Genomic DNA, 15,802 nt, shown 5'->3' with positions numbered 1-15,802 from the left:
ATTTATACCAATAAAATTCACTTTTTGGGGGTTGTGTATTCAGACCGTAAAGGAGGTTTAAGCACCAAGGCAGAGGGGAATATTTTTAGTAAACAAAAACTTATATTTCAGTCTGTTTCTCACACAAAGATATCATATGACTTCAGATGTAATGTAATGAGGTAAAGTGTGCTCACATTTTCCATTCTTAGGCAAATTTCACTGGTGAAACCCAATCATTTCAAAAGGGAATCCATGCGATCAGGAGTATCGAGGGTGAAAGATTACTTCAAACATCGATATACTATTATAAACTCTTTTTGCCCACAGAATTTCACGTGAGCACTCATTTATACTGTATTAGATTAACATTCACTGAAATTACAAGATTTTAGAAAATGTTATTATTATTTATTTATTTTTTAATTTCAGAATTGATTTAGGTCTTGAAGAAATATTTGTAGTGACATTTTTCGATTCAATAGTTTTATTTCCGTTTTTAAAATACACTTCTGTTATATTCTAGAAATTAAGCTGATTATTAAATATATCTTAAAATGTAGAGATAGAGTTATAACGTTGTCTAAACAAACAAACAAAAAAAACATTTCTTTGGCCAGTTCTCCATGTTTTTTTTTAGCAATAATGAATAAATGGAATGTCATTTTTGTGGAAGCTTGTTTCTGCCACGGAATAAAAAATATAAGATAATTCCACATTTTTATCTCACATTTCTGACTTTTTTTCTAAAAACTCTGAGTTTATATCTGAAAATTCGGAGAAAAAAAATCAGAATGAAAAGTCGCAATTACCTTTTTTATTTCGTGTTGGAAACAAACTTCCATATATTTTACTTTAAGTCTTTCTCAAGATCAATTAAACTGATCCCAGGAAGAACACTGATAAAGCCAGTCAGATAGTGCCTTCAGGTTACTTCCTAAAGTGACATTGCATGATTTTCTGCAGAACCTGTACCAGAGCAGGTTTCTGGGCCTGGCGGCCATGGCCTCGCCGTCACGGAGCTCTCAGAACCGGCGCCGGTGTAAGGATGGGCCGCGGTTCGGCTTCGCTCACCCCAACGAAGCGCTGGCTCTGCCACGGTCCACGAGCGACACGGATCTGGTGTCCTTGCAGAGCCGCTCCACCCTGACAGTCAGCACCTCCCTCTACTGCATCGGCCAATCAGAGGACATCGTCATCTGCTGGGACGTCAGAGAGGAAGTGGACGCTGGCGACTGGATCGGCATGTACCTTATTGGTGAGAATACGTCATTCCACTTGATTAATAGGGTTTGTCAGTGGCCAATATTGTGAAATATTATTACAATTTAAAACAGCTGTGAATAGATTGTAAAATGTCAATTATTCCTGTGATCAAAGCAGTGGATTCACACATAATAGCACAACAAATGGCCTTTTGCTGTTACTTAACAACTTTTCTTTCTTGTTATATTATAGATGAGGTTCTGTCAGAAAACTTTCTGGACTACAAGAGTCGTGGGGTGAGCGGCTCCCACAAAGGCCAGATCGTGTGGAGAATCGATGCCAGCTTGTACTTTATGGAGGGTAAGAATTCCTCTTCCCGTTTCCTATTTTATGTAGCTGTGTTTAGAAACTTAGGAACACAGTGCTGAAGCCACAAGTCTGCTCATGCTTCATTTCAAATCTGAGGATGATATTTCTAAAACTATGAGTTTTATGAAACATTTTCTAAGACCATGTCATGGGTGTTTTTAGAGAAGGCTAATAAAATAATATATCTCCCCCTGTAGGCTCACTTGCAATCGTGTGGCGAACTGCCCCATTCACGTTTCTAATTTTCTCCCTCGACAAACCTTTCACACCTCTGCCGGTATGAGACCTAATCTTCATTATTCTTTTATCATTATTCTTTTGTTTTTATTCAGCCAATATTAGCCTTTATCCTCACATTTAATGGCTTCCCCTTCAGCACCACTTTAATTCCAATATACATCAGTCTTTCTAGAAAACAAAACAAAACATTTTCTTTTAAATTTGAGAAAATACATCATGAAATCAGCAGGTCCATTAGAGCTACAATCAGCTACATAAGAAAACGTATACGATTAATACTATACTTTTACGCAAAACTCACTTTAAATCACCAGCGAGTTTTTGTAATAACTTCCGATCACAATCTAATGTGGATTTTAGCCATATAATGATGCTAAAATTTTATTTTAGCCTTTTATGAGCAGCTAATCGCTAGACCTGCTTAGCATTTATAATGTAAACATCAGTTATTGATATGAAAATACCTCAAATCGCATGAAAATCACACACAAATCATATACTATTATAATGGTGGTTTATTAGCTTCTCGATTCACGTGTAGAAATGTTTATTTGGGTTTATTCTCAGGACGAGGAAGTGGACAGAACATTGTCATGCAGAAGGGCAGGAATTATGGTCATGAAAGATGATTGACAGCTGTAGATCGAATGAGAGCTCACTGAGAACTCACACAAGACTGTACACTGTTTCGGATCACATAATTCAGTGGGAAATGAGTAGAAATTATATTCTGTTTGGCAAAATATTTAGCAAACATGTGAGAATAAATCAATATTTCTCCAAATATGTGCACTTTTGGACTAAACGCCCTATCCGACGCTGTTCAGTGACTGTATGAATAAATAAACCGCAGCAGGCGTGACTGAACATGAATGCGTGTTTTTGTTCTATTCAAAATATCAGAAGTTACAGATTGATTATTTTGAACTTGTGACATAAATTAAAAAATTACTGACACGGATCCGAGTTTTATCATAAACAGTGGTGTAATATCAAAGCTGGAGTCTTACATCTTTCTAACGATACACACTTTGTCCCGATCAAGTAAGACTGTGATGTTTTAACCTGCAGTGAATGTTGAACGACAATAATCTGCGGTGCAGGTTAAAGAGTTAATGCACCCTTAACAGGCAGCATCAGGGTTTGGATTGCACTTATTTCTCTGCATGTCACTGATGTTGATTTTTGCTGTGGTGAAAATGCACAGCCACAGATTCAGTAGGGACGTCAGATGGACTTCATCATCTTCAGGATTAAAACAGTTTCAGATGTAACTGTATTTCAGATATTTCTCAACGTCTGCACTTTTTCAAGGCCGTCTTCTGCTTTGATCAGGGAATGTGTCTTCACCTCGGCTCACACATGCTGTTTGACTGTCAAATCTACAGCGTGATTATATAAATCTGTTTTCTCCTTCCGTGCATCTCTTTCTATATCTCAAACCAACCAGATTTTCAGCTTTTGAAGTTCCTCACCATCTGCCGTTTATTTCGTAGCAGCGCTGCTTCCTCCATGACCGACCCGTCTGTCTCATAATATGTTTCCTTTCATGCAGCTGTGCCATAAAATGAGATTGAGCTATACGCTGTTCATCTACAGCTTTAGATTTCAACTCCTTCAACTGATGAATCTAGTGTTTATATGATGTTTGAATGAGGTGAAAGACACAATTATTGATCCTACTATGTACAAATATTTAAGTGAATAATTTTACAATGCACTTATTGTGTACATACATGTTTTTACATTGTACTTATATTATTTACACCTTAACCCACCCTTAGTACTTATCAACACAATAAGTACACTGTACTGAACAATTATTTCATTTAATGTAAGTACACAGTAGACTGAATATAAAGTGTGACCCAAATATCATAAAAAATCAATCATATTATAATACTGTACATCATAGACTTGCTGAATTCAGTGATTCTAACTCTCTGGTGAATGACATGAATTTTAGTTCATGTGTAGTTCACAAATGTATTGCTCATTGTTAGTAAATGCATTAACCAACGTTAACTAATACAGCCTTATTGAAATGAATAGTTTTTTTGTGCTATCTTGCTATAATACAATACCATTCTGACATTTTAGGAGTGTGCCTTAAATTTTTGGGCCACTTAATGTCAAGCTGTATTATCTGTGTGGGTGCAAATAGAAAGAGTTAGGAAAGAAATTGCTCTACATTATTCAGGTGTCTTCAAGGCCAGGTGTGGGACAGTCATGGAAACTCCATTTTTACAAGGCGTAGTAACTAAATAAGGGATGTATTAGCTCCGCCAGCTCACCTGGAGAAACACAGTCTCTCTCTCTCACACACACACACACACACACACACACACCTCTGACAGCGCATTACTCCACTGGAGTCATCATACAATAGCAATTGTAACATATCTAATGCATTATGTTTTGCTACCATATGCCACACACACTGCAGGGTGCCTTGAAAAATGAAACTGAAATATGAAATGCACCATGGGATACCTGTCATGTAATTCTGTTAAGTTTCACGTCCACTTTAGCAAGCTGTAAGCTTTCATTACACGGATCTGAGTTTGATATTCATCCAAACTTTTCCTGAACAAATTCCATGCTGCTTCCATAGTTGTTTGGATAGTGATGGTACTATGGCCATGTTTGTATCATGGATATACCATGGTTACTTTGAAGCATCTTGGAGTACCGTTGAAATACCATAGTATAAATATAATAATCTTTTTGTACTGTGGTACACTAACGTTCAAGTTTTGGCAATGTCTTGACCTTCATGTCATTGTGTTTCTGTCTCTCACACAGCTGAGACGAAGGTTTGCTTCAAATATTATCATGGTTCGAGTGGAGCGCTCAGAGCTACTACACCCAGTGTGACAGTGAGGAACCCCTCATCCTCTGTGAGTAACACACACACACACACACACACACACACTCACACAACCACACACATATTCTTGTACATCTATCTTTGTGAGGACATTCATTGACACAATGCAATCTCTAGTTCTTTACCCTAACCCTACCCGTCACAACTAAGTGCCTAACCTTACCCTTACCCTAAACCTCCCTTTGTCACGGGTTGGTTGCAGCAGAGATGAAACTAGATCTAAGTGCAGCAGTTTTTATTCAGAAACAAACTCAAATCTTCACTCAAGAACAGGAACAAAACAGCCAACTTAACACGACGTAGAACTGACCATGAACTGAAAGACACACAGGACTTAAATAGAACAAACCAATCAAATAGTGAAACACCTGTGACCACTTAATCAAACCATGAGTAACCTTGGAGACTAACAGGCGGTGAAACGGAGGATGACAGAACTAATTAACAAACTAGAAAACTAACGAAGAAACTCTGGCAGTACAGAAGGCTAGGGTGGTGCCGGTAGTTCAGGGACCCAGGGAGGATTGGCCTCCATGCCCTTCCCTCGGGAGCTTGGCTCGGCCACAAATATAGCAAAAAAAAAATGTCTTGGGAGAAGCTATGGGGTTGTGAACCGGAGCAAATTCTGGAGCAGGCTCACGGGTCTCTGGTCAGGGGCTGGAGCCATCATTGGACTCTGGTCAGGGGCTTGAGCCATCACTGACTCTGGTCAAGGGCTGGAGCCGTCACTGGACTCTGGTCAGGGGCTGGAGCCGTCACTGGACTCTGGTCAGGGGCTGGAGCCGTCACTGGACTCTGGTCAGGGGCTGGAGCCGTCACTGGACTCTGGTCAGGGGCTGGAGCCGTCACTGGACTCTGGTCAGGGGCTGGAGCCGTCACTGGACTCTGGTCAGGGGCTGGAGCCGTCACCGGACTCTGGTCAAGGGCTGGAGCCGTCACCGGACTCTGGTCAAGTGCTGGAGCCGTCACCGGACTCTGGTCAGGGCCTGGAGCCTTCACCGGACTCTGGTTAGGGGCTGGAGCCTTCACTGGACTCTGGTCAGGGGCTGGAGCCATCATTGGACTCTGGTCAGGGGCTGGAACCTTCACTGGACTCTGGTCAGGGGCTGGAGCCATCATTGGACTCTGGTCAGGGGCTGGAACCTTCACTGGACTCTGGTTAGGGGCTGGAACCTTCACTGGACTCTGGTCAGGGGCTGGAGCCATCATTGGACTCTGGTCAGGGGCTGGAACCTTCACCGGACTCTGGTCAGGGCCTGGAGCCGTCACCGGACTCTGGTCAGGGACTGGAGCCTTCACCGGACTCTGGTCAGGGGCTGGAGCCATCACCGGACTTTGGTCAGGGGCTGGAGCCGTCACCGGACTCTGGTCAGGGGCTGGAGCCTTCACCGGACTCTGGTCAGGGGCTGGAGCCATCACCGGACTCTGGTCAGGGGCTGGAGCCTTCACCGGACTCTGGTCAGGGGCTGGAGCCATCACCGGACTTTGGTCAGGGGCTGGAGCCGTCACCGGACTCTGGTCAGGGGCTGGAGCCTTCACCGGACTCTGGTCAGGGGCTGGAGCCATCACCGGACTCTGGAAGGGACTCTGTAAGGGAATAGACTCAGGCTGGGCTCTGGTGGTTAATACCGGCTTGGTGTTGAGTGATGAATACTGTCATCTCGAAGAGGATTGGGTACTGGAAGAAATCTGCTCTTTAGTCTCGTCCTCCAGCTCACAGATCTCACTGACAGTATAACGAGAGCCACATATCCACAACACCTAGTCTAGGTACATCTTTAGGGAGAGTGTTGGATTTCCTACCAGTATTAATGGCGCAATGTGACTGTCCAATCCAATCCAGAATAAGTCCATTAGGCCCTGGTCATCCCAGGATGTTAGATGGCAAAATTTACAAATTCCTCTACATATAATTCAATGTCACGGCCATGCTGATAGATGGAGTTTTCTGCTGAATCCACCTTCACTGCTGCTAGATCAATTGATGAATGAAACAATCAATTGAATCAGTGAATAGAAAGTTTGAAAGAACAGCATTTATTTAAAACAGAATCTTTTGTAACATTATAAATGTCTTTTCAAATGTCATTAAATTGACTTTTGATTAATTTAATGCATGATGGATGAATTCAGGTACACATTTCTTTAAAACAAATCTTATTGACCTCAAATTTCTGAACACTAAAGTACATGTAAATAAATAAATAAAATAATAAGTGGTTTTATTAGGTTTGACATGTATATTAAATATGGCTGAATTAACCACTTGAAATTAGAGTGAAAGTACTTTTTATGTGTTAGATCCAAGGGGTTCAGATTGGCTAGTTAACTCTTGCTCGTAAATGCTTAGTAATCTTCTTAAAGACATTATAAAGACTAATATTTCATTATACTATACAGAGGTTTTAGCAGTTCCCAGAGGACTCTTAAAAGCATGAAATGGACCTTGAGCCTATATTTCCCCATCATTTTGTGTGTGTGTGTGTGTGTGTGTGTGTGTGTGTGTGTGTGTTTCCAGAGTATTTAGTCACATGGCATTTTCAGCTCAGCTGATTGACTTCAAAGTTATGAAGCTAAGATCAAAGAATGTCACATAGAAAGTGATGCAACTGGAACTACTGGATGATAATTGGTGCTTTTGTAGCAGTTTTGTCCATTCATAGCCATCTATAGTGGTTTGCTCTTCTCTCTGCATTTATAAATGAGATTAAGATGTTGAATGGATTAAAGGTCATTCCACCCAAGTACAAGAGACAGTCATTAAGCAATAAGCTCTCTGTATTTGATGAAATGCCTCTATGACCTTACACCTTGCGCACCGATCGATGAGACACAATGTGCATTTGTTTATAGAGATCCCGTCTCTTTATTTTTCCACTGAGCTGTTAATAATCACAACTTTCAGCACAAACACCCCTAAATAACCCTTTGTTAGCACTAAGCCAGAGCGAGAGATTGAGTTTCCGCAGCCCCGCTGTCTTTGTGCTGGCGTGGTCTCCAGAAACGCTGAGAGCCAGAAAACTTGATCTCAACACCAGTGCCCTTTCTCGGGGCATTCAGTTTAAAAATAACCTCGGCGGAAGCAGGGGCGGAAAAGCCTTGGATCAGGTACGGCGTATGGGTTTCGCTGGATAGTGAAGAAGACCTGCGGACACACTGATGGATGGCAAAGCGAGACTGACTCGTCGTTACGGACCTGCTCCGTTCACCAGGGCTCTGATTCTGAATCGAGCGCAGCTCGGACTGATGTCACCCAGCCGGACCGCGAGGAGGAAGAGGGTGGATGCGCTCACCTGGATACCTGGATGGGTGAAGGTAGCTGCCGTCGTTTCATTCGGGTTGAACTCTTATGACAGAAGGGTAGGAAACTTCTAGAGCGTATAGGGTTGGTTTACTGTAATTTTGTGATTTATGAATGTTGTTCTTCACATAATGGCATTGCAGGCAGCACTTTGATTCATTTCACACGATTACAAGTGAGCTTTCTGGCTGCTGCAGTCGAGCTGTATCCTGTGTGTTTGCTCGGCATTCATTTTTGCCTCGTTTTCTGCATATTTGCATATATTCAGCAGTTTTATCCATGAATGCTTTTAATTAGTCAGCACTCAAATTTAGACCTCTTAACACCTGCAGACATTTGCAGCAAACACATTACATTTGGACAATCCTGATGCACAAGCATTATTAAGGGTTTTTTCTTTTATTGTAAGTAAGTCTTGATCCTCACTATAAAAGAGTTATTTATTATATATCAATTTATTTTTTGGTAACACTTTAGAATAGGGAACATGTATTCACTATTAACTACGACTTTTCCCTCAATAAACTCCTAATTTACTGCGTATTAATAGTTAGTAAGGTAGTTGTTAAGTTTAGGTATTGGGTAGGATTAAGAATGTAGAATAAGGTCATGCAGAATAAGGCATTAATATGTGCTTAATAATTACTAATAAGCAGCTAATATTCTAGTAATATGCATGCTAATAAGCAACTAGTTAAAATACCCTAAAGTAAAGTGTTACCTATTTTTTATATATGTTTATTTAACAGTAAGTAAGTAACTTATAAACAGGAGTTGTTTAACAATTTTATACACTGTCTTAAAGCATTCTTCTCTGAAATAAAGGCAAGAAAACATATTGTGTTCAGCTTCATGCAATAACACATAGTGCAGTCTGATTCACAAACGAATGTAATCATTTAAGAAGACTCAACGTTTGAATTCTTACTCAAGATCACGGGCCGGTTGCACCAGCTGTGCATAAGTTACAACTTAGCCTAGTTTTGATGTAAAAGGCACTAACTCATGCACTACTAAATATGTCTACGTTGCCTTATTAAACTGAACTGTATGTGAATCAGTACTGGAATAAAATACATTGACTGAATTGGATGAATAAGCTCTTGTTTAACCTGACAGGCTTCAATCATTTAGACATGTATGATAATGTTGGCATTTACACTCGTAGAGAGAGAAAACATTATGTGAATGAATTACTCTTCATCTAAACAGTGCTCCTCTTCTTTTGGGGGATTTGAACACAACGCAGATGTGTAGCTTTGTGATTCTGCGGGAGATCCGCTCATTGACCTTTTAACAGTCGGAGAGAGACCTTTTCAAGGAAGTCTTTTCTGCATCTCGTCTCTTGTCACCCGGTCTCCAGAGCTGAGAACAGGACGGGTCGGCGATAGCAGAAATATGTGGGGTTGTTGACTTTGTCCTTGAGTATCAAATGTCTTTGTTGATGTGGTCAGCAGAAAGACAGTGTTCCTCTGCTGGGGATTCAGAGCTGCTGGAAGTTAAAAGAGAGCTTTGGTTTTGTGTTTGGAATTGAAACGTGTGGCACGGAAAGAGAACAGTATGGTTCAGTCAGACATGATGGATGGTTGAGCGCTTTCTAAATAGTTTGTTTTGTGCATAGTGTGTCATTTTAGAGTAATGCAATTTGTGTGAGGCAAGTGAAAAAGAAGCCGCTTGGGATTCTGAATAAAAATAGCTTCTGTGGGCATGTTTTTTTTAAGTGTTTTTCCTCTATTTTTTAGGAGCTGCTGTGTAAGTGATTGTGTGCGTTCATAAAACTATACATTAATAATAATAATAATAAATGCATTTTATTTAACAGTGCCTTTCATAACACCCAAGGTCACCTTACAGGCAAAAAAAGGAATAAAAAATACATAAATAAATGAATAACAATAAACATTAGCATCGCAGAATACAACAACTTAACAGCACACACGCATCATAGATACAGTAGAATACAGTACAGGCTAATAAAAATGAAGGAGATCAGTAAGGTATGGAGGAGCGAGATTGTGAAGTGTCTTGAATGTAAGAAGCAGAATTTTGAAATCAATGCGATATTTCACTGGAAGCCAGTGTAGTCGCTGGAGAGTTGGTGAAATGTGCTCAGTAGAAGGAGTTCTGGTAAGAAGCCGCAGAGATCTGAACCAGCTGAAGTTTGGAAGGAAGAGCGCTGCAATATTCAATACGTGAAGTAAACAGCGCATGGATGAGGATTGTAGTGTTGTTCATTGTGAGGCAATTAATATTACGCAGGTGAAAGTATGCAGTACGCGTAATATTATTAATATGATCTTCAAACGAAAGTGTGCTATCCAGAATAACACCAGGACTCTTAACCTGCAGGGAAGGACTAATTGCGTGTTGATCAATATCCACAGAAAAACAGTCTGATTTGGGTAGAAGAGTAGATCTTGTGCCTACAAGTAGGACCTCGGTTTAATCACTATTGAGTTTTAAAAAGTTAGCTGAAAGCCAGTCTTTAATTTCAGCTGAACAGCTGGACAAAGAAGGTGGAGGGAAAGAGCCAGCGGGTTTGGAGGTAGAGCTGGGTGTCATCGGCGTAGCAGTGGAAGTGAATTATCATATCTCCTGAAAATGTGACCAAGAGGGAGTAGATAATGAATAGAAGCGGGCCCAGAACAGAACCCTGAGGAACACCAGTAGTGTGGGACACCATGCATGTTTGGATTTACATGAGGTTGAGGAAAAATGGAAGATACAGTTGAGCTCAAAAGTTTACATACCCCTTGCAGAATCTAGAAAAATGTGAATCATTTTAACAAAATAAGAAGGATCATGAAAATTGCATGTTATTTTTTATTTAGTACTGTCCTGAATAAACTATTTCACATAACACATAAAGTCCACAAGACAAAAAAATTGCTGAATTTATTAAAATGACCCCGTTCATAAGTTTGTGAACCATTGATTCTTAACACTGTGTGTGGTTACCTGGATGATCCACGACTGTTTGTTTGTTGTGTGATGGTTGTTCATGAGTCTCTTGTTTGTTCTGAGCAGTTAAACTGAGCTCTGTTCTTCAGAAAAATCCTCCAGGTCCTGCAGATTCTTCAGTTTTCCAGCATCTTCTGCATATTTGAACCCTTTCCAGCAGTGACTGAATGATTTTGAGATCCATCTTTTCACACTGAGGACAACTGAGGGACTCAAACACAACTATTAAACAAGGTTCAAACATTCACTGATGCTCCAGAAGGAAACATGATGCATTAATAGACGGGGATGTAAACTTTTTGAATTGGATGAACAGAATAAATTGTACGTTTTTCTGTCTTCTGGGAAACATGTAAGTATCTTTTGTAGCTTCCAAAGGGCAGAACTAAATATGTTCTTTAAACAAAATAAAAAAAACTTGCACATCAACTTCTTGTCCAAAAGTTTTCACCCCCTGACTCTTTCTGAAGCATCAGTGAATGTTTGAACCTTGTTTAATAGTTGTGTTTGAGTCCCTCAGTTGTCCTCAGTGTGAAAAGACGGATCTCAAAATCATTCAGTCACTGCTGGAAAGGGTTCAAATATGCAAAAAATGCTGGAAAACTGAAGGATCTGCAGGAGCTGGAGGATTTTTCTGAAGAACAGAGCTCAGTTTAACTGCTCAGAACAAACAAGAGACTCATGAACAACCATCACACAACAAACAAACAGTCGTAGATCATCCAGGTAACCACACACAGTGTTAAGAGTCAATGGTTCACATACTTATGAACTGGGTCATTTTAATAAATTCAGCTATTTATCTGTTATGTGAAATAGTTTATTAAGGACAGTACTAAATAAAAAATAGCATGCAATTTTCATGATCCTTCTTATTTTGTTCAAATGATTCACATTTTTGCAGATTCTGCAAGGGGAATGTAAACTTTTGAGCTCAACTGTATTTCATTTTTTGAGGTGAGCTGTCACTCACCAAGGCTGTTTCCATCAAATTCAAGGATGTGTTTTTTCAAGTCAATTTTATGTGTTTGCACAACTAGTATGTGTAGTATGTATGTGTGTGTAGTTTGTGCTGTAATTTCCCACTGCACTCTCCTCTCACGTGTCTCACACACACACACACACACACACACACACACACGGCGCTGGTTCTGATGACTGTGCAGCATCACTCCTCTGGATGCTCTCAGCTCCTCTTACGGTACGAGTGCAGTGATGCATTCAGATCAGGTCTATGTTTATACATATTAAATATGATTTATTAGATTATATTGATGTAGCTCCTACATCATTCCATTTAATATCCAGTGTAATATATGTGTTCAAATATACCATGGTACTGAACACTGAAAACAATAGTCAAAGTCTAAAAAGAAAATAGTTGTAGTTTAGAATTTTTAAGTTAATGTCCATTTTCATTTAGTTTATTTTTTTCAGTTTTCCTGTGTTTGCTTCAGTTTCAGATATTTATTTTATTTTATTTTTAATTTTTAATTTTTAATTTAATTTTATTTACATTTTTTACATTTTAAATTTAAATTTATTTTTTTTATTATTATTTATTTATTTATTTATTTTTTATTTATTTATGTATTTGTATTTTATTGCAAAGGTTTCAAGTTTTAAAATATAGGCTACTGAAATTAATTTTTGGCCTTAACATTTGTATTTGGTATTATGAATCTTTATCATGATTTTTTTTTTTTTTTCTGGACAAATCCATAATGACAAAATCCATTTTTCTCACTTGTATCTTGTGTAAATTATATCTGGAGATCTGAATGTCATAGAGACGTGACACTGGGCTTTTTTGACATTAAAGGCCAGTAGGAAACAAGAGCAACATCTAATAATTACAAATAACAAACCGATTCATCAGACAGGATGAAGTAGGATTTGCGGTTCAAACAGTTTCGATTACCCACGGTCCTCTGCGGGACAGTAATGTGTGGCCGTGCCAGAGTTGAATTGATTGTGAGGTCTGAATCTCCCGCAGATGCTTTTAATCTGGTAAAGCTGCAGTCGTGTTTGTGCGGCGGACGGTCAACAGGACGGGATTTGCATCTCATTTGGGCACAAACCGCTCCAAACACCTGCTGTCCTTTTGTTGCTGCCCGCTGTTTGTCTCATCACGTTCTGAAGGATGTTTGGAGTGGTTTATAGACAGTTTTCTGGAAGGTCTTCATGTACATTACTAAGATCAGAAAGGAGTTTATCGTAGTGTGATTGAAATGAAGTGTCGAGACGCTCTTCTGCTCTAAAAGTGTTTATTTTGTGTAAATCCATTTCTCTGCAACTCTTGAAACGAGGTGAAAGTGTCTGGTATAAACTCACTCCTGCTCGTCTCATTAATCAACGGACTGATGAATTTCTGAACAACTGAACAGACGTGAAGACAGAGAGCATACAGTACTGGTTATCATCATTCTGCTTTAGATCATTAGTTTTATGTAAATAATATTTTCAATCTTACTTCAACCCTCACGTTATTTGTGATCTGACAGAATTTAAAGAATATTATAGTTTTAATAATATTTTTAATTAGCTTTTATTTTTATGTTTTCAGTGTTTACTTTAAATTTAGTTTTTTTATATTACTATTTAGATTTCATTTATTTTATTCAGTTTTAGTTTTTATTTATTTCCAGTTTGTAAATTTAGTGCTTCAAACAAAAACGCTTTAAACTTATTTATTTATTTATTTATTTATTTATTTATTTTACATTTTTAATTTTCATTTATTTTAGATTTTTCATCTGATATTTATTCATCAGATATGAATGACTAAATAAATAAATAAATAAATAAATACACTCTACAGTTCAAAAGTTTGAGGTCAGTAAGATTTTATTTATTAATTATTTTTATTTTAGTTTTCTTTTTCTTTTCTTTTTTTAATTTTCATTCATTTTAAATTTTTTATGTGATATTTATCTTTTATTTCAGCTTTATTTTAATTAACAAAAAATGTTTTAATAGTTTAACGATAATAACCCTGAACCCCAAGGTCATTTTTATATTTTCCATTTTCATTTTCATTTTTTTTTAAATATATCCATATATATTTTTTCTTTTCATTTTATTTCACTTTTAGTATTAGTTATTTTAGTACATCAGGTTAAATGAAATAAGCTGAAATAAAACAAGTTTAAGGTTTTCAATATTTTATTTTATTTTATTTCAAGCAACAAAATGTTTTTTATGGTTTTAGTTTCAGTTTACTATAATAACCCTGCTTAAAGGGATAATTCACTCAAAAATGATCATCAAATGAATGAATCAATCAATCAATCAATCAATCAATCATACAGTGAAAGTCAGAGGGGTCCAAGACAACACAGACTTTCATTGTTCGTACAAAAATGAGGCCTTTTGTCCACAGAAGAAAAGAAAGTTAATGAACCTTCATCATCATCATCATCATCACACACTGTACTGCCATCTGCAGGTTGAGTGTGTTATTGCACACAGACACAGGTCAGATAAATCTGCTGCCACATGAAGATTGATGATTATGAAAATGACATGTTTGACTTTTTTATTGCAGTTCATCATTTAATCACTGTGTTTTGTTTCATATATTAAAATTTTTCTTCAGTTTATGTCAGTTTTACTTGACACTAATAACCCGGAGCCAGTGTTCCCTATATCAGCCATACAGCTGGAGTTTTTCCTCTTCTGAGAAGCGGTGTCCCATGAGCCTCTCCTCCTCTCCTCCTCTCCTCCTCCCTCCTTCCTGTTCCTGGATTCTGGATCAATGCAGCTCTAATGAATGCTGCTATTGACTGCTGCGTCTGTAATGGGCTTTAAGATCAGGATATCAGGACAAACACAGGAGGAAAGGAAGAAAGGGGGCGTGACTGTGTGACTGAGTCGCTTCCTCTTCAGCTCTGAGGATGCACACACTTCCTGTCCTTCATTCATGTGGTCACCTGACTGCTCTCTTGTGTGTGATAGGCTCTGAAGCCGGTCATCAGTCCGGATCCTCAGACTCTGGGCAGCAGGAGGTTGATCAGCTTCTCTCTGTCAGGTGCGTCACTGATGTCACTTTATTCTTACATTCATGTCTTTATTTACTGAGAAACAGATGTTAGTGAAGATCAGTGCTGATTTTAAACTTTCTGTTCATCAAAGAGTTCTGAAGAATGTTTGACGGTTTCACCAACAATCTGCAGCAGCACAACTGTTTCCAACACGGATAATAATCATACATGTTTCCTGAGCAGCAGCTTTTGATTGACTGTATATTAAGAGAGTTTTAATTAGCGCAATTATTCTTGAGAAATTTGAGAACAGACTTGAAATATTCAGCAGGGTTTGAATGAAACTTCATGAATCCAGTGTCATAACCCAGACATCATCTGAGGATTCTTTATAAAGGATGAATATTGTTCTCTTTCTTCTCCATTATATTTGACGTTGCGATGGCCAAACTGTTCACTCTTCAGGATTCCCCAGCGTTGTATATTTTATTCATAAGTTCATCTCCTGCCGTGAGCTGAAGGAGTATAAATATATGTACATTAGTGCCGGTGAATCCCAGTGATCCTTTGGGAGCAGGAAACAGGATTCCTTTTAAAGTGATGTCTTGTGGAAAGTCGACCTGCAACAACCTGAAATGAAGGTTGTTCTATTAAGAGTGTTTCAGAAGATCTAATGGGTTACACCAATAAAGCATAAGGAATATTTCACCTATTCTTCCCATAACGTCCCACAGTTTCAGTGAATCGGAGTGAACGTAAGGAGCCGTCGCTCTGAACAGCATCACACACTCACACTCCTCGTCTGTAGAGTTATAAACACATGAAGCTCATGTTCAGTAGATTATGACATCGCAGTACCGCGTCCCGCGTCCC

At 38.7% G+C, this 15,802-nt stretch overlaps 1 protein-coding gene across 7 annotated transcripts in view; it reads left to right on the top strand.

The window, feature by feature from the left end:
- The window catches only part of LOC127506407 (E3 ubiquitin-protein ligase HECW1), a 60,401-nt gene that overhangs the window by 10,988 nt on the left and 33,611 nt on the right, over positions 1 to 15,802 (top strand). For 5 of the 7 annotated variants that reach the window (XM_051882865.1, XM_051882868.1, XM_051882872.1 and 2 more), the window contains 4 exons: positions 946 to 1,237; positions 1,438 to 1,545; positions 4,600 to 4,694; positions 14,904 to 14,976. In XM_051882865.1, coding sequence (XP_051738825.1) covers positions 946 to 1,237; positions 1,438 to 1,545; positions 4,600 to 4,694; positions 14,904 to 14,976 — 568 coding nt within the window. Of the gene's footprint in view, positions 1 to 945; positions 1,238 to 1,437; positions 1,546 to 4,599; positions 4,695 to 7,739; positions 8,000 to 14,903; positions 14,977 to 15,802 lie in introns of those variants that run through there. The other 2 variants (XM_051882869.1, XM_051882871.1) reach the window with 2 other exon arrangements.

Source organism: Ctenopharyngodon idella, chromosome 23 (genome assembly GCF_019924925.1).
Source record: "Ctenopharyngodon idella isolate HZGC_01 chromosome 23, HZGC01, whole genome shotgun sequence".
Classification (NCBI taxonomy): Eukaryota; Metazoa; Chordata; class Actinopteri; order Cypriniformes; family Xenocyprididae; genus Ctenopharyngodon; species Ctenopharyngodon idella.
The sequence above is the reverse complement of the archived record's forward strand: the minus strand, read 5'-3'. Positions and strand labels throughout refer to the sequence as shown.